The sequence below is a fragment of the Sarcophilus harrisii genome, chromosome 3, assembly GCF_902635505.1.
Source record: "Sarcophilus harrisii chromosome 3, mSarHar1.11, whole genome shotgun sequence".
NCBI classification, from domain to species: domain Eukaryota; kingdom Metazoa; phylum Chordata; class Mammalia; order Dasyuromorphia; family Dasyuridae; genus Sarcophilus; species Sarcophilus harrisii.
In genome coordinates, this window is record NC_045428.1 from 428,347,959 (window position 1) to 428,366,119 (window position 18,161).

Below are 18,161 nucleotides of genomic sequence, written 5' to 3' on the forward strand. Positions count from 1 at the left end.
TTTTTGAGCAGGTAATCACTGAGCTTCTTGCAAACTCTAAAATTATCTGACTCTGTGACCTTAAAGTACTAAATAAATGTCAGATGATGTTATTTTAGCACTTTAAGGTTTATGCAATGACTCAATGACTTCTTAACTCTTTTTAGACTCCATTCTCACTACCCTATGAAATTAACAGATATACAGATTGTCCCAATTTCAGCATAGTAGTAAGCTTCACAAAGCTTTGTAGGAAGGAATAGAAGGGGGCGAAGCTCCTTAAAAGAAAAGAAAGCTTTGTAAAGCCTGAGATTACACTAAGACTTTTGGGACATTCTGGATAGAAGAGTTGATATTATTATTTTATAAATAATGGTATGAAAAACAAATAAAAGCAGAGGGAAGGAGATCAGATAGAAACAGAGCCTTTTCTAGAAAATATGAATCCTTAACTAGGGGGTAAAGGAATTGGACTCAGGAGTAATGGCATAATTTTGTGGACAAAACGCTGACATTGGATCAGAAGGACACAAACAAGTTCAAATCTTATCTCAGTTATTTACTACTTGTGTGACAGAGTGACTCTGCCTCATTTTTCTCATATTTTAAATGATAAGATTGAATTTGGTGGCATTAAGATCTCTTGTAGTTCTAATTCTGTAATCTTTATCCTATGATGCTATAACATGTAGAAATGCTATAATGTGTAGGAAAAGTGTCAAACAACACTTTGATTTAATGTGTGGGGTGAGGGAAAAGGAAGAGTAAAAAATTTATTTCTAATGTATGATCAGGGAAGAGTAGGAAGATAGTATATGCAAAAAAGTTAGGGAGAAGGACAAGTTTGTGAAAATAAGGAGCATGGTGGAAAGGTGATGATTTCAGTTTTTAGTTTCATTTTAGATTGATGTGGCAATATTTAATAGAAAGTAGGATATGCAATAACAGGAACATAATAGTATATGCAAAAAAGTTGGGGAGAGGGACACATTTGTGGAAATAAGGAGAAGTGAAAAGATGATGGTTTCAGTTTTTGGTTTCATTTTGGATCCATGTGGAAATATCTAATAGAAAGTAGAATATGTAAGAACAGAACTCTGGGAAATGATTGGGGACAGAAAGAGGAAATTGGAAGTCAATGACATAGATAGAAGTGTTAATTGAAATCCCTACAACTACATGAACTCATGAAGAGAAAATATGAAGAGCAAAAAGCAAGTTGAATTAGGACTGAATCTTCAAGTATACCTCTGTTTAATCAGAGAAAGAAGTTAGAAAAATGGAAAGATTAGAAAGTTATAACACAGGAAGGCTATGTGACTCATTATGGAAGAAAAGAAAATAAAGAAAGATTAAGTGATTCATACAGTTAAGAACTAGTGTGAGGTAACAGAAGATAAGGACAGAAAGGAATAGGAACCATGACTAAAACTATTCCCTTGATTCATCCTGAGCAATGAGAAGAGAGGTTCTTAATTTTCTTGGACATAAATTTAATAACTGAAACCTACAGAAATACTCTGGCCTCTTATCAAACTTCATAAGGATACCTTTATTTTTTTGTTGTTGTTTTATTTCAACGACTATGTATTTATCTTCATATCTTTACTATCATTGTCCAAGTCTTTGCTATGGCAATATGGTTAGAATGCTGAACTTGAAACAAGGAACACCGATCTTTAGACACTTACTAGCTATGGAAATCTGGGCAATCACAACTTCCATTTGTCTCAATCTTTTCCACTATAAAATGAGAATGATAATAGTACCTATATCCTTAACTTGTTGTGAGGATAAAATAAAATGTTTATGAAACACATGTCCTGGTAAATTGTGGGTGTTATATAAATGTTAACTATTATTATTATTATTATTATTATTATTATTATTATATAATATAAGAAAGGACCTACATAGAGTTTGTACACTTAGAAAAGAAATGCATGAAAACAGATATGTAATAAATGTTTCTGTTGATGATAATGGGAAGAGAGAATGGAAGAAATAGCTCATGAAAAATATTTATGTATATATACACAAAACCAAACAGACAAATCATTCATTAAGTGTTTTTTATGTGTCAGTGTGCTAAGCCCTGGGAATACAAAAAAGACAATTCCTTCTCTCAAGTTTACATTGCAAAATGAGAAGGAAGATAATTCATTTTTCTTGAAGACCTCTGATATCTCATCTGATTTTCACAAACTAACAAGATAGGTACTATAAGCTAGAGGAAAAGACATAAGTAAGGAGACAGAAATAAATGCACAGCAGGATGATGTGACAATGGAAGTCTCGCTTGGGACAAGACAAAGGAGAAACTTATCTCTCAGATACCAGTTTCATAGGGGCATAGTTCAGAGCTCTCATGGAAGGTAGAGAGGATGCTATAGGGAATACAAACTGCATGATTTGGAGGTGGCTGATTCAGGACTTGATGAGGAAAAAGCTCACCTCATTTTTCAACTTAGAATCTAACAATTAGAAGGAATAACTAGTTCAACCCCCTCATTTTCTTCAGATGAGAAAACTGATTTCCAGGATGGGTAAATAATAGGCTAAGCAACTTAACTAATGTCATAGTAGGCAATAGCAGAAAGAAAATTACTTCAATCCAACAAACATGCAGTTTTTGTCTATTGTGTGTAGAATATTGTACTGCAAGAAAGAGGGATAAACAAAGTTTAGACAAGAAAAGTATTTGGTCTCACTATTCATAAAGTTTTAACTATCTTTTGCTCATCAATACAGTGCTCTTTCTGTTATTCAAATTTAGTGGGACAGTGATTCTTAACATGTAGTCCATGAATTTGTTAGTGGGTTTTTTTATATATTGATAACTATTTCATTATAATTGGTTTTCTTTGTAAATCCTATATATTTTATGAATTTAAAAACATGATTCTAATAAGGGGCTTCACCAGGCTGCCAAAAAGGGCTCCATGACCCCAAAAATAATTGAGAACCCTTGTCTAGGGCTTTTTTCCTCACTGCTCTCCAAAATCTCTTTAAGCCTCTTTCTTCATTAACGAGTATGTTCTCTCAGCCATTTGGAAGGAAAAATATGTATCACTATGAAATTATCAACAGATTAATTAAGAAGTCAGCACATATTTATGGCTTATACTTAGTCATCATTAAAACAAAAAAGACATTGAAAGCTTCTTGGCCTTTCTACTTATATAAAGATCCTAATTCCCCTGCATTGTGCCTCTGTGAATTAGATGTTAGCCACAAAAGGATTAGGTCACAGATGGTGAATGATTTTTCACTGTGATTGCAGGACCATTCTGTATAATCCCTGCATTTCACCTTTAATCACATTTGTATCCTAAGCTCCTAAAATTGCCTCTTACTTAACAATTCAAATTTTACTTCATCTATATTTGAAACTTGCACATATATTGCACTTACATATTGTCTTGTGCAATATGTAAGTGAAGGCAATAGCCTTTTATTATTTTACCCAATGCAATTTGTCAGATATATAAGAGATCTCCCATCAAATATTTTATCAGAGAATTAATCATCTTTATATATAGGTTGTACCAATCACTCATCCTTATGTGTTTTCTGAAGTGACCACCTTGCTTATGAGCTGCAGGGAGTTAATCATGACCTGACTTTTATGGACAAGATAGAGTACAAAGTGCTCACACAGAAAAATTATCAGTCTCCATATTGATATGCTATCTTATTGAATACACCCAAAAAGAAATTTCCTTGGTACACTTACCAACAATTACTTTGTCTGAAATATGCAAGAACTCCATGTACCCATTCTATCAACAAGGATTAATGGACTCCATTTTCTTTTGTTGGGAAGACAATCTATTGTCAGGCATGCCTTTTTCATGTTCGACACTCTTGAGCTCAACTCCATCATTTATCCTAGAATAATTCCATTGATGGTGTTGGCAGTACTAGAGAATCCTTAAATAAATGGCTGTCTCAGAAGCTATTCATGAGTCAAAGACCTCATAAAATAATGTGAGAATGTTTATAGTTCTTTGATCCGATACTATAAGGAAGTAGAAGAGAGAAGACACCCATCTCCTACTTCTTCTTCAATAGTTTCATATCATCCTTAAAGGACAATTGATTTTTGTTGTTATTGTTCAGTTGTGTCTATGGATCATGTGGACCATGACATGCTAATACTATCTATGGGATTTACTTGTCAGAGATTATTGGAGTGATTTGCCATTTCCTCTCCAATTGATCCAATGGATTCTTTTGTCAAGCAGCCAGAGGCTAATGACTTGCCCAGAGTCATACAGATAGGAATGTCCAAGGCTGGATTTGAATTCAGCTGTTTTGACTCTAGCCTAGGAGTCTATTCACTGAGCCTCTGGATTGAAACATAAGGACAGAGAGCAATTGACTCATTTTTTAAAGGGTAACAGCAACATTTTCCTGGAGTGATAATAAAAGAAGAGATTAGAGACTTCAAAAGGGAAACTGAGGGCAGCAAAATCTTTCAGGTTTATTCAACTGGTTTATGTTAGTTGTTACTAACATCCAGTTCTCCCGAAAATTAAATATGATGCTGAATTAAAAGATAAACGCATGGTTTCAGAAGTTACTTCAATACTAGTCTTCCTCTGAAGTCCTTGAGTAACCAATTATACAAATGGTAATTTTGTGGTGATCCAGGCTAGTATTTCTCATTCATTGAGTAGAATTAGGGAACCAAAGAGGATGTGGTAAAGAGAGAATGACTGTAAATACATGCACAGTATGACCCAAAAGAATCCCTTATTTCCTCTAAACACCACCTTCTATAAGAAACAGTTCCTAATCCTTCTAAATTCTAATACCTTCACTGAGAAAAATAGTTTCTATTTATTCTATATGTACTTACTTATGTACATGCTGACCCTTCTGATAGAAAGCAACCTCCTTGATAATATAAATTTTTTTTTGTTTTTTTTTAATGTCCTCAGGAACTAGTACAATACCTGACATGTCACAGTAGATGAGATAGCATTTAAAAAAATGCTTGTTGATTGATTGGCTGGTCAATAGATTTGTTTAATGACATCAGACTAAATTATTAAGACAGATTGTTGCCTAAATGAAGTAACTAATTGTACTCTTGGCTGTACCAGACTTGATATGTTGAATTTTAATGAGGTACACAGACATTCTTTTTTATATTGGCATTTTGAAACCATTGGCATCATATGATAAAAAAAAACAAATGTGTTCATTGTATGTGTCAAAGTTACTCATATAATAAGATTATTCATTCCAACAATCATTTAACAGTATGTCATATGGTATTTCTCCTGAAGAATTATTCAGCCTGTCAAACAGAAATGTAGACTATAGATTCAAAGATGTTAAACAGACAAAAGCAAGATTTTCAGCATAAATTCTGACCCTAAAAATACAGATAGTTTCCAATTTATGATCAGGTTATAATGCAAAAGTTCATTTTTCAGGTGGTCAGTTGGTACTAAGAATTTTCCAGCATAAATTACAATGAAGATCCAAAGATAGACTAAAGATAGGTCCACTTATGCAAACTATAGTTAAGTCATGATCCTCAGGACATTACAGATTCCAGCCATCAATTAGGATGTAACTTTTGTGTGAAAAATGATCCTGAGTTTCAAGTTGAATGCCAGAAACATATTTCTCCCTGGTGACACCTTGGAAAAATTAGTAGAGACTCATCTTACTTCTGTTCTGCATTTCACCACAGCAGTAGAAGTAGGACTCCTGAGGCTTTATCAGAAAAGAGAAAAAGAAAATGAAAGGAACAAATAAAAGAATGAATTCCAGTGACATTAAGGAGGAACGAAAATCTTTTCTAGCAGGGACAGGTGAGGAAATGAGACCTTGGTGAGAACCCCCTCATATGTGATATATATTTATAACGTCTACCTGGAGTTCTTTGAGTTTTTTCCCCTTATTTTAACAAATTTCATTAAATAAGATATCTTAAGAAAGAAAATGTTGCCATAAGCTTCTAAACATTTCCTCAGTTGTCTATTTCCCCCCCATGTGCCATTTTGGCAGTGTAAAGTTCCTGCCCAGGGGTAGACAGGAATTAAGGAGACACGGTCCAGTATCTAACCAGGAGTGTTGGTGACTATAGAGAATCCTTTAGCATTGAGCCCCAGCACATAGTAAGAGCTTAACAAATGCTAGTTGACTTCTCTTGCCTCCTTGAGTCACACCATTCAGTATTTCTCCCATACCTGTGTGCAAACTTTTATCGAGAGAGAGAGACAGAGAGACAGAGAGAGACAGAGACAGAGAGAGGGAGATGGAGGTGGGAAGGGAGGGAAGGAGGGAGGGAGAGAGAGAGAGAGAGAGAGAGAGAGAGAGAGAGAGAGAGAGAGAGAGAGAGAGAGAGAAATGAGGGTGAGGGGAGAGAGAGAGAGAGAGAAATGGGGGTGAGGGGGAGAGAGAGAGAGAAAGAGAGAGAGAGAGAGAGAGAGAGAGAGAGAGAGAGAGAGAGAGAGAGAAGTCTGTAAATGCTGGTAAATTAAAGATTTCCTTAATGATCCCCTATTGTATGATGCCAGGATAATATACAAGTTAAAGAAAAAGCCCCAGAAGCATCTTCAAGGCAAAAGTAACCTACAACAGGTTAAAGAAATAAAAGAGATAAATAGAAGAAATAAAAGAAATAAAGAAATAAAAAGAAAAGAAAAATTTTGCTTGTTTCTCGAATGAAATAGGTGCTTTTGCAAACATATTTAATGTTTTTTTAATTCAATAAGCATGCTATCTTGTACTGAATTTTTATGAAATAATTATTAGCCAGTAGATCCTAGTGAGCAAAGGTTTTACAAAAGTTATTGTCATTTTAATTTTTTCAGATGAGTCACTGGGTATATTGCCCCCAAAGGCATTTCATTATGATTCAGTGTAAAACATTTGAAATTGCTTGGGTTTATGGGGGCTTTCGGGTATCAGGGTGGGGGCAGAGATGGCTTGGCACTTGGAATTGGTGGCATTATGCTTAATTGACACCTTTGATGTAGCCCTAAGACAGTACCTGCACCTCCCACTTCTGCTCCAAAGACGTCAGCCTTACGCAGAATAGGCATCTGCTGATGAATCCTGCATTTCATTCAGCTTGTTCTGTGAGCAGCCTTAGCTATCCTTAACTAATCCCACGGCTCTCCATCTCCACTATAGCTTGGCTTAGAGCTGGGAGAGAGAGGATTGTTCCTTTTCTTATTTTGTCAGGTTAAAACCCTAAGACTGTGTCCATGTTAGAACTCATAGAAGGTAAGTTTAAATTCATTCTTGATTCCACTTGTGCAAAAATGTGTTGTGAACCATTCTGAAATAATGTGTGTTTATTTACTGAATCCCTTTTCTTGCCTGTGGTACTGTATTACTATCATTCATTGATTGTAAAAGAGACATAGCTGAAGTGACTTTAGCTCACATTTCTTGAAATGTTTGGGTCACTTTGGAGAGATGGTTTTAGACAAAAATGAAAAAGAAAACTTACTTGGCATGTGTGTCTTCAGTTCAATTTATTGATCATTGTATAGAAATCTTGGGAAAGGGAGAAAATGTTAATGTTGGGGAGCATTTAAATATTTGAAGGAAGCTTTTATTTTCATGAGACACCAAGGCATACTGTGATGTGAGTACAAGGGTCAATGGTAAATTATTTTATGTTCTACCTGGTAAATATTTCTATAATGGTGTCTGTCTATAATGAGTTGATGTTTCAGGCTTAGCAAGTGCAGAGAGTGAAAGGTTAATTTTCAGTCACAGTAATTCATTTTCACAAGTAAATCACTGTGTGTCCCTTGCAAACAAGGCTAAAGTTCATTTCTGACCAATACCCCTAGGCAGTTTTATCAGTGACAACCAAAGCATCTCAGTCCATTATCTGGTGGTACTATGAGTATCACTAGTCCACATTCCTAATATCTCCTGATGACACAATACCTTGCAGTTAAAGGAAATATTGCCAGTAGTTTGTTCAAAATGTATTTTGTACTAAAATTGCGTTGATATTTAACCGCTGTGTAAACTCCTGCTATTTTAAATACCAGATTGGGAGAATTACTGACTTTCTGAACAAAGTTATTTGCCAGCACCCCAAAGGCTGATGTAATTGACTTTAAGATAAAGTACCAAGAACTTTAACTGATGTTTGTGTATTGAAAGGATGAATTAATATGAAAAATGTTTAAAGTGTCATTTTTGTTTCTCTTTCTGATTCTTTGCATTTCTAGTTAATGGAACCCCTGGTAGTCAGCTCTCAACTCCCCGTTCTGGGAAATCTCCAAGTCCATCTCCAACCAGCCCAGGAAGCCTGCGGAAGCAGAGGGTAAGGAAATAAAGGAAACTTCTTTGTAAGTAAGACATGCAGAGCATCAGGTGGAGAAGCTGGAATATAGGTGTTGCTATTCAAGGGAAATTCTGGTATTGGAGATTAGCCACTACTATTCTCTTAATGTCTGGCTTAGTATCACTTAACAAGTAGGACAGAAGCTTTCTGTCTTTAAAAAATTCCAGAATTGGCTTCTCTTTGAGAGGAAAGTGTTGGTGCTTCATTTTAAATGTTTTTCCTCCTTTTCCTGCTGAACACCCCTAGTTACCAGATAGAGAGCTTGGAGATACTTATGCTTGTTATCCTTTGTTATTGTTACCTGTGCTATTACTTGTAAAAAAACTGGCCATGTCTCCTTTAAGGAAGCATGAAAGTCTGGCAGATTGAATGAAATGGTGGTGGTAGTAACTTGTTTCATAATATTAAAAAGTATGTTCCAATATGGCCTGGGTCAGAAAAACAGTGAGTTGTAAGCTATCCCTAGGGGGAGACCTGTTTTGTGAATGAAACCTATATGAAGCACCTTTCCTTTTGAAAGAATGTTACTGCTTGCTGTGTTTTTACTGTTGTGGTTATGGTATAGTTTGGTTCCACCTCTTCTCCCATTTCCTATGTAGTAATTCTGTATCAATTCAACCTGTATAATGAGCTGGGATCTTAAGATAATATCAGGAAGGAATGAGCAGGTGACTTGAGGTTAAGTGAAGATTGTGGGAAGCATTGCTAGTTATATCAATATAACAGAAATGAGAGATGAAGGTCAGCCATTAAGTCATTCAACAGATATTTTACTACCCCTTTCCACAAGCTATCCTTTTTGTACTCTTGACTCCAATCAAAGTATTAGAACAAAAAGAAAGGGGAGGAGATTTGTGAAGGATGAAATAGAGGGATGAATAATATAATGTTTCTGCTTTTAAAATGGGAACAGACTCTTAGGAGGTTTTCTGTTAAAACAAAAACAACAACATTACAACTAAACAGTGTTGATTTCAGCAAATGAAGTCCTTTACAGATTATTGCTTTAAATTACTGGATTTTGGGGTTAGTTGTTTTTTGTTTCTCTACTTTAAAGTAAACTTCCTACTTCTGACCTACACTCTCTAGTCACATCCAAAAGTCATTTCATTTCTTTTCAGTTTTGTCTATATGAGTCCACTACATAATGCCAGTATAGTTGAAAAGTTTAAAACTTAAGTCACAAAATAATTGGTGAGTTTTGTTGGGTTGTTGGGGATTTTTTCTGCTTTTTTGTCTATGACACCAAAGATGTAATTTTATTTTATATCATTCAATGAACTGTGTTTTGAGCAGCATACAGTGGAAGAGATGCTTTTTTGGGTATCAAAAGACTTAGATTTGAATCTCAATTCTATCACTTACTATATGACTTAGAGTAGATAATTTCAACTCTCTGGGTCTCAGTTCCCTGATCTATAAAATGGTAGGGATGGATTAATGAGCTATGCTCATTTTTAGCCTTTTAAAAGTAATTAAAATGTAAAAAGCATAGTGTCTTGGAAAGAAAAATGGCCTGGAAGTTTGTAAACTTGGGGCTTAATCCCAGCTATCTTGCTACAACATGAATTTGGGCAAAACATTACCTTCCAGCACCTCAGTTTCCTCATCTACAAAATGTTTAAGTTGGACTGGATAATCTTTCAAGGTCTCTTCCAGTTCAAAAGGATTATATGAAAGTTCAGCTGAATTATTTATTCTATGAAAGTTCAGCTGGACTATTTTTATTGTAGTCTTCTTGGCTGCCTTGTCTTAGCCTTTTGAATTATATTACCCTAGGCAATGGATTCATTTATATTTATGGAATCACTTTAAAAAGATCCAACCAAATGAATTATCATTTCATATCAAAGGTGTATTTATGAGGAGATGGTATTCATTCTTTTCTTGTAAACATGGCCAGAAAGAGTTCTAAGTTATCTCATATGAAGGATCCTCACATAGTAATAATCCTAATAGCTGATTTTCCTAACTTTATTTTGTGAGGCACTTTCCAAAATGTATTTATTTGGCCTTGGGGTCATTAGCCTTATGAGGCAGCTGATACTGGTATTATTATTATTTTTATTATGCTCAAGAGAAAACTGAAAAATTAAATAACTCTTCTATGATCAGAAAGCTAGTGTCAGGAATGAGATATGAATCTGCCTTTCCTATCTCAAAATGTAGCTCTCCACTAACCAAGATGCCTCATAAAAAGTGTTTTCTTCTTTTTTTTTATTAAAGGTGGGAGGGGAGAAAAGCCCCACACCACACCACTGTGCAGATACTCCCTCAAATAACTGCTATTCCTAACCTCTCATCTCAACACTTGAGATTCTTTTCTATGTGCCTTATCATTAAGCCTTTGTAATGTTTTGTACCTTGTTCAACTTTTCCCATTGGGACCAGCCTAGATAGAGATAGAAATGCAATTCTTCCTGCCTTTCTATAGTCTGACTCAATTATGACTCTTGTCTGTTTGAAGTGGAGAATCCTCTCTTTTCTATAAGTAAAGCCTTTGTGATTATTGAACAGACGGCATCTTTATAGTGCTTATTATATAATTAACATTACCAATACTTAGGAATATTATATAATGATTCTGATAGATTTTTCCTTTTGCTTTTAAATACCAAGTATATGTATTTTGGTAAAATATTTTGGGCAAAAGGGATGCTTTAATACCATCTAAAACATTTTTGGATCAGGAACATGGAATGTAAGCTAAATGAAAAGGCAGATAGTCATGAGGATTTTTTTAGCTTCCAAATCTTGTAACTTCATTGGCCTCCAACATATTCTCTACTTTCATGTACCATACCCATAAATGAAGATGCTCTCCAGATAATTGTACTTAGAATTCTGTCCCTCTCCTACCAGGGAGAACTTCTTACTCTTAGGCAATTGTATCACATGACCCTGACCAGTTTAAATGGGAGGAGAATATCCCTAAAAATGGATTTTTTTCCACATATAATGTTCTTGAGTTATTGGATAAATTGCTATTCAGGATATTCTAAAATAAGTGAAGGATGGTATGTGCTAAAAGAAGAACTTGAAAGAATAAATTAACTCTTTTTCATTGCAAATTTAAAAACAGCTATTTCTATTTCTCCACTTGTGTTGCTTAGCAACAAGGTTGAGAAAATGGATCTACTTCAGAACCTCCACCCCTAACATGCATGAGCACACACACACACACACACACACACATACACATATATACACATATCATTTTGAAACACAAAAATTCAGGCCAATAGTACTTGGCAAATTTATTCTTTAAAGGCACATCAAATCATTTGACTTCTTTAAAAACAACAACAAAACAAATTAAATTTCTATTTTTTTTTTTTTTTGCAAGGCAGTTGGGGTTTAGTGATTTGCACAGAATCACATAGCTAGTAAGTGTTAAGTGTCTGAGGTCTGATTTGAATTCAGGTCCTCCTGACTCCAGGGTGCTCTATCCACTGAGATATCTAGCTGCCCCTAAACTTCTATTTTTAACTAAGAATAAATAGGATAAGATGATGTCCATATCTTTATTAATCCTTCTTTCATTAGATTTTTTTTTCTTCTTTTTTCTAAATCATGTTACTATTCAGAACTTTTTTGTTATGTTTGTAGACTGACCTTTTTACAATTATTTCATCAGATGCTTTCCTTCTCAAACAGTCATATATGGAATATTTTGTCTATAGATATGTCTAATCTGATTTTAGCACATATATTCATTCATTTTGTTATTTACAAATTCCTGATGCTGAATTATACAATTCCCTGTTACCATCAGTGACCTTTTTTATTCCCATGTCTTAATATATCAGGCCAAAATATGTTATATTGTGTAAATTGAATGAAACTACCCATTATGCTCCCACATCCCTGGCTTTGTAAATTTTGTAGATTATCTGATCAGTCTAATGATGCTAGGAGTGGGTGTTACAAAGTAGAAATGAAGTTGACTCCAGACACATACTCAGCTGTAGTGAACTGGTTGCCAAGCTACCAGTAGAGAAAGATCCAGTAAAGAATGGGGGAGGGAGGCGAATTATAAAGGAAAAAGAATATGGTTGATATAGACTTAGGGGAAAATGGTTCTGAGAAAGAGGAAGAAGTTTTGTATTCTTTATCCTCTCTAAAGGCAATTTCAAAGCCACATTTGTGAGATTCACAACATATGTAATGGCAGCAACTGAGCTGTGGTACTGGGATCAGAAATTGTTGAATGTCCTCTGTGGATCTAGTGAGCTTCAGCTCCTGACAGTGTATTTTGTGAGGTAACCATATTTCTAACCAAAACAACAAGGAAGAAAGGAGGGAAGAAGGGAGGGAAGAAGAAAGGAGAAAGGAGGAGGAGAAGGAAGGGAAGGAGAAGGAAGGAATGGAAAGAAGGAAAGAGAAGAGAGAAGGAGGGAAGGAAAGGAAGAGGAAGGAAGGAAGGAGAGAAGGAAGGAAGGAAGTGAAGGAAGAAGGAAGGAGGAGAGAGGAAGGAGGAGGAAGGGAAGGAAAGGAGGGAGGAAAGGAAGGAGGGAGGAAGGAAGGAAGGAAGGAAGGAAGGAAGGAAGGAAGGAAGAGAAGGAAGGAAAGAGAAGAAGGAAAGGAAGGAAGGAGAAGGAAGGAAGGAGAGGAAGAAAAGGAGAGAAGGAAGGAGGGAGGAAGAAGGAGGAAATGGAGAGGAAGGGAAGAAAGGAAGGAAAGAAGGAAGGAAGGAAGGAAGGAAGGAGGAGAGGAGGAAGTGAAGGAGAGGAAGGAAGAAGGGAAGAAAGGAAGGAAGGAGAAAGAAGGAAGGAGGAAGAAGGAAGGGAGAGGAGGAGAGGGAAGGAGGAAAGGAAGGAGATGGAGGAAGGAAGAAGGAAGGAAGTGGAAGAAGGAAGGAAGGAAGGAAGAAAGGAAGGAAGGGAGAAGGAAGGAAGGGAGAGGAAGGAAGAAGGGGGGAAAGGAAGGAAAGAAGGAAGAAAAGAAAAGGAGGAAAAAAGGAAGGAAGGAAGGAAGGAAGGAAAGGAGGAAGGAAGGAAAGGAGGAAGGAGGAGGAAGGAAGGAAGGGAAGAAGGGAAGGAAAGAAGGAAGGAAAGGGAGGAAGGGAGGAAGGAAGGGAAGGAAGGAAGGAAGAAGAAGGAAGGAAGGGAAGGAAGGAAGGAGGAAGAGGAAGGGAGGGAAGAAGGAAGGAAAAAGAAGGAAGGAAAAGGAAGGAAGGAAGGAAGGAAAGGAAGGGAGGAAGGAACAAGGAAGAAGGAGAGGAAGGAAGGAAGGAAGGAAGGAGGAGGAGGAAGGAAGGGAGGACAGGGATGAGAGAAGGAGGAAGGAAGGAAAGGAAAGAGAAGGAACAAGGAAGGAAGGAAGAATGAAGGAAAGGAATTTGGTAAGGAAGGCAATAAAAGGATGAAGGAAGTGAAGGGAGAAGGGAAGAACGAAAGGCTTTAGTATTAGTGCAGGAATGTAAGGAAAGTACAGGAGGACAGGAAGGAGGAAGCGAAGGTATGAAGATAAGAGGATAAGGATAAGGAAGGATCAGGAAGGAGAAGGAAAGAAGAAGGAATGGAAGGATATGGTTGTGAATGAAGGATAAATTTTTAATTGAACATCTTTAAGAAGACAAGGAATGCAGTTGGAGTCAATAAATCAATCAAAACCAAAGATATAAAACTAAGGAGATCTTTAGTATGGACCTTAATCTTTAAGGACCTAGCTCTGATGTTTCATTATTGGTTATTTGAGGTAAAAGAGGGAAAGGAAGGACAACAGAAATGTTAAAGTATTTTGGTAATATGGTTTTAACAATTTCCTAAGGAATATTATTAACAACAATCAAGAAAAGGAATTATGCAAATACCATAATTAGGGATCTAGTTTGTTCTACTATGACATAGTATTAATTAGACCAAAGGAAAATAACATTCTTATGACTTTCATCTAAGGAATGGTACGCCCTTCGAACTGATTTGATTATTAGAGACCTAGTTGAGACAATGGTTCCATGTATGGTTTTGAATAGAGGTATAACATTTTGAAAAGAGAAATTTACAAAAATGTCACAAACAGAGTTTTTGACATATAATTAAATAATAAATTTAGTTCTAAACATCATAAGCAATACTATTTTTGCATTTTTATTTAACCTTAATCTTTAAAGGGGAATTTGTTGGGTTTTGATTATGGAATTAATTATGGACAAAAAGAGGAGGAACCTGTATTAGATTTTGGTATGAGGCCTGGTTTTAGACAAATTTCCTGTAAAGGTAAAATATTGAATAGAGGAACACATTTGAACAACGGAATTAGCAAAATATGCTCATATATTCAGGGACAGGATTGTTTTTGAACATATATAATTAGATATAGAGATAAAATTTTTTTATCTTTGCCCATAAGTGAAATGGTGCCCTCAAACTACTTTTTTTTTATTTAAAACTACTACTGTGTTCCTTTGGTTGGGGTTTTGAAAAGTATAATTATTGAAAAAGAATAAAAAGATCTCTACTTAGAATTTTTCCCACCACTGAACAATAGATAAATGTATTCATTCTACTTCTAAGACAAAAATGAATGAGAAAGGCACCATATCCATGAAGGCTTTGATACTGGGTCCTCCTGTTATTTCAGTTGATATTAAATAAACTTAAACAGAGAATTCTACCTAGCTTGATGCACCATTGATAACCATTTTGCTATATGGCAACATGACAAACATATACAGTGGCATTATTGTGTTGCAAATGTTAAAATTCTTCCTTTCTGACATATGTGTAATTTCTCAGATGTGTAATGGCTGGAAATCCTTTTTTTTTTTTTTTAAGTTCAGGCACAAAGAAAACGTGTTCTGGACTCCTTCCAAGAAATCCATTTGAACCTCCCTATAAATGGTACTTTATAAATCAGGCCTTCAATATCTAAATCCCTGCTCTGATAATGCATTTATCTTGCTTTTATTTGCAAATTAATATGCAAAACTCATTTTGTGTTACACCAAGTAGGTCTATGGTAATAATTCATTGTTTAACATTAACCTACTAACTCTGCTCCTCTAGTGCTTTATTTTGAAACTTAAAGTCAACTTTGCTTAAAGTTAAATTATTTTTAAACCTGAATACTAAATTTTAATTTTTATTGTATTTAAGCCATATCCTAGTGATTACTTGCTTCTTTTAGTTCAGACACTAACTATTTAGTTAGTCTATTTAAGTCTTGCAAAGCATGATTTTGATGTACTGCAGACACGTCATATCTCAGTAGGTGCTAAATTAAATGTTTTCTTCCATTGGGAGAATTGAAATGCTTTGAAAATTGATTTAAAGATGAAAATTTTAAAATTCAAATTTGATTCAAGATGGAGAATAGTTCAGTTGCCATGTATGATTTTAAATGTTTCTGATTTAGATTCTTAATAAATTGTAGTGCTAGCAAATTTTGCCATCTGGTTTATAGTTATATGTGTTACCATCACACTCTCCTACTAAGTAAAATATTCCACCCAAACAAAAAAAATTAAATGCCAGGCAACCAAGCCAGACTGAGCATTTGAACACTCCTATATCCTATTCCTCCTACCCCCCTTCACTGAATAATTAGTACCTCATTATCTTGTCGTTTGAGAAGAATGCCTGATTTGGCAGTTAGTTCAAGAAATGCAAACTGAACCATTCCATCTTGAAAGAACAGTTCATAATACCTGTGCCAGTCTTCAGGTTTTTCAGCTCTTTCCAATAGAAATTAACAGAGACCCCTGCTGAGATCAAAAGACCTCTTTGTATTAGTGGAAACAGTAAACATCTGTGAAGTTGTTGGTGTCTGCTCCAGTTATGTCTTGGTAAAATGCATTACATATTAGAGAATGATCCCAAGTAGATTTAGTATACATTTAGCTCATCTATCAGAATGAAAGGGGGCAGGAAAAGAGTTAACTTAAAACTGGTGGTGGTCAGTTTGTCCAGAATGAAAATATTAAATTACCTTAACTTCCCCACCACGTCAATCTTATGGACAATGACTACATAGAAACGTCTATTGAATGTTTATTCTGGATGGATGGTAGATATTGCCAATTGATCTGGATTTCATGACTTTGCTTAGATACGGCCAAAAAAGAAAATTGGACTTTGTGCTAATTGTTGATAGATACCATAGCCAATTTTCCATTCAGGCAGCTCCAAGGGAATGTAGTTCCATAGCATCTAATCTTTGAAACATATGACTTTTATTAAAGGACTGTTCAGGGGCCATATATATCATTTACTCTTGAAATGAACGTCCCTTAGAGGTTGAAACAACACACCATTTATAGACTTTGAGATATCCTTCTATGCAGAGCATAATTCCATTATACACAAACAGAAGTAAAATATTTCTTAGCACCAAACCAGAAGGTTTCAGTTCAATGGTGGAAGAGAATCAATATTATATGGACATTTGTGATTTGCTTGCATCTAGAAAAAAACTTTTTATTTAAGTATCTTATCTTTTAACTATTTTTACAGAGTAGGAAAATACTCTAGCCATCTTTATGATGTTTTGATCTCTGGGTGTCTCTACCCTTTTAGAACTTACTTAGTATGCGCTATAAAGGGATTACATTGCAGTTGAAAGTTTGGTACTTTGTAATTTGTAACTTGTCTTAGTCATTGTAGAAACAGAAATTAGAAACATTTCTCTGCTTTTGGCATTTAAAAATGTAATTAATAATTCAAGTATGAAGTACAGTTTGAATACGGGGCTAGTAATTCTGAAATCCATGCAGTGTCTTTCCTTTATGTTTTGTTTAATCAAATAGATTTAATATTAAAAAAGTAAAATGCTTGCCTTTCTACTGCCTTAGGTATTTAAAAACTGCCATATGTTTCCATCAATATCAAACAGACCTGTATACATATACTGGCTCATCATAAATACAAAAATAAACCTCAAAAAAATACATTCTATCTATACATGCACTTATTTTACCAAGACCATCTATTGGGAATATTTTAGGTTCTCTTAACTGCAAATTCACATTCTATTATATTGCAATTGTTTGACTTTTTAAAAACAAAACAAAACCTAAAATCTACATTTCTTAAGGGAGAATACTTTAAAAACAAAAGCAGAAGTGTGATTTTTCACAAAAAGCAGATTTAAAAATATACATTTTAATTATTAGACTAACCAAATTTGCTATATGACGATTATATCTATACAGGACTGTGGGTGCATGTAAATATGCAGGGCTTGTGTGTGTGCATCAGTAATTGAGTATTTGTGTTATGTGTATATACTTGATATGATTTTAAAAAAGAGGATTTGTGAGACAGCCTTATAAATTACTGGCTCTTATGGATTCATTAGTAATATCTTATCATGTTATTAATTGTAGCCCTATAGCATATAAAAGTCAGTGGCATGATGAAGTTAAAAATTAGTTTGCTATTTCTTCTGATTAAAGTGGTCTTAAAACCTTATTCAGTGAAAAGCAAACAAATTTGAAGAATAAGTACCATGCCAGTACAATTTGATGATAGATTTATATTGTTCTGTCTTGGTGTTCACTTATTAAAATCACAGTATCCCAAGACTCATATTTTTCTATGATTTATGTATAGCTGGTAACATAGTGATTTTCATCAGAAATGTTCAATGAAAATAAAATTTTTGTGTCTTAGCTGGGAAAGTAGTTGACTATTTAAACAAAGTCTGACTGGGGTGGGTGGGGGAAAATTGTTATAACTACATAGTAGAGGTAATCCAAAATGCCTTTGATTTCTTATTGGTTAAGAGCAGAGCCATGTAATCTTCAAGGCAGTACTGCACATGATTTTGAATCATTGTATTCTTTGTTCTTGTTATACTTAGGATGGTTATCTTACTATACTTACTGTACATGTGTGTATATGTA

At 34.9% G+C, this 18,161-nt stretch overlaps 1 protein-coding gene across 4 annotated transcripts in view; it reads left to right on the forward strand.

The window, feature by feature from the left end:
- Positions 1-18,161, forward strand: part of DCLK1 (doublecortin like kinase 1) — a 390,620-nt gene that overhangs the window by 285,964 nt on the left and 86,495 nt on the right. For 2 of the 4 annotated variants that reach the window (XM_031960702.1, XM_031960703.1), the window contains exons 1-2: positions 7,035-7,230; positions 8,199-8,293. In XM_031960702.1, coding sequence (XP_031816562.1) covers positions 7,212-7,230; positions 8,199-8,293 — 114 coding nt within the window. In that variant the 5' untranslated portion in view covers positions 7,035-7,211. Of the gene's footprint in view, positions 1-7,034; positions 7,231-8,198; positions 8,294-18,161 lie in introns of those variants that run through there. The other 2 variants (XM_031960701.1, XM_003764516.2) reach the window with 1 other exon arrangement.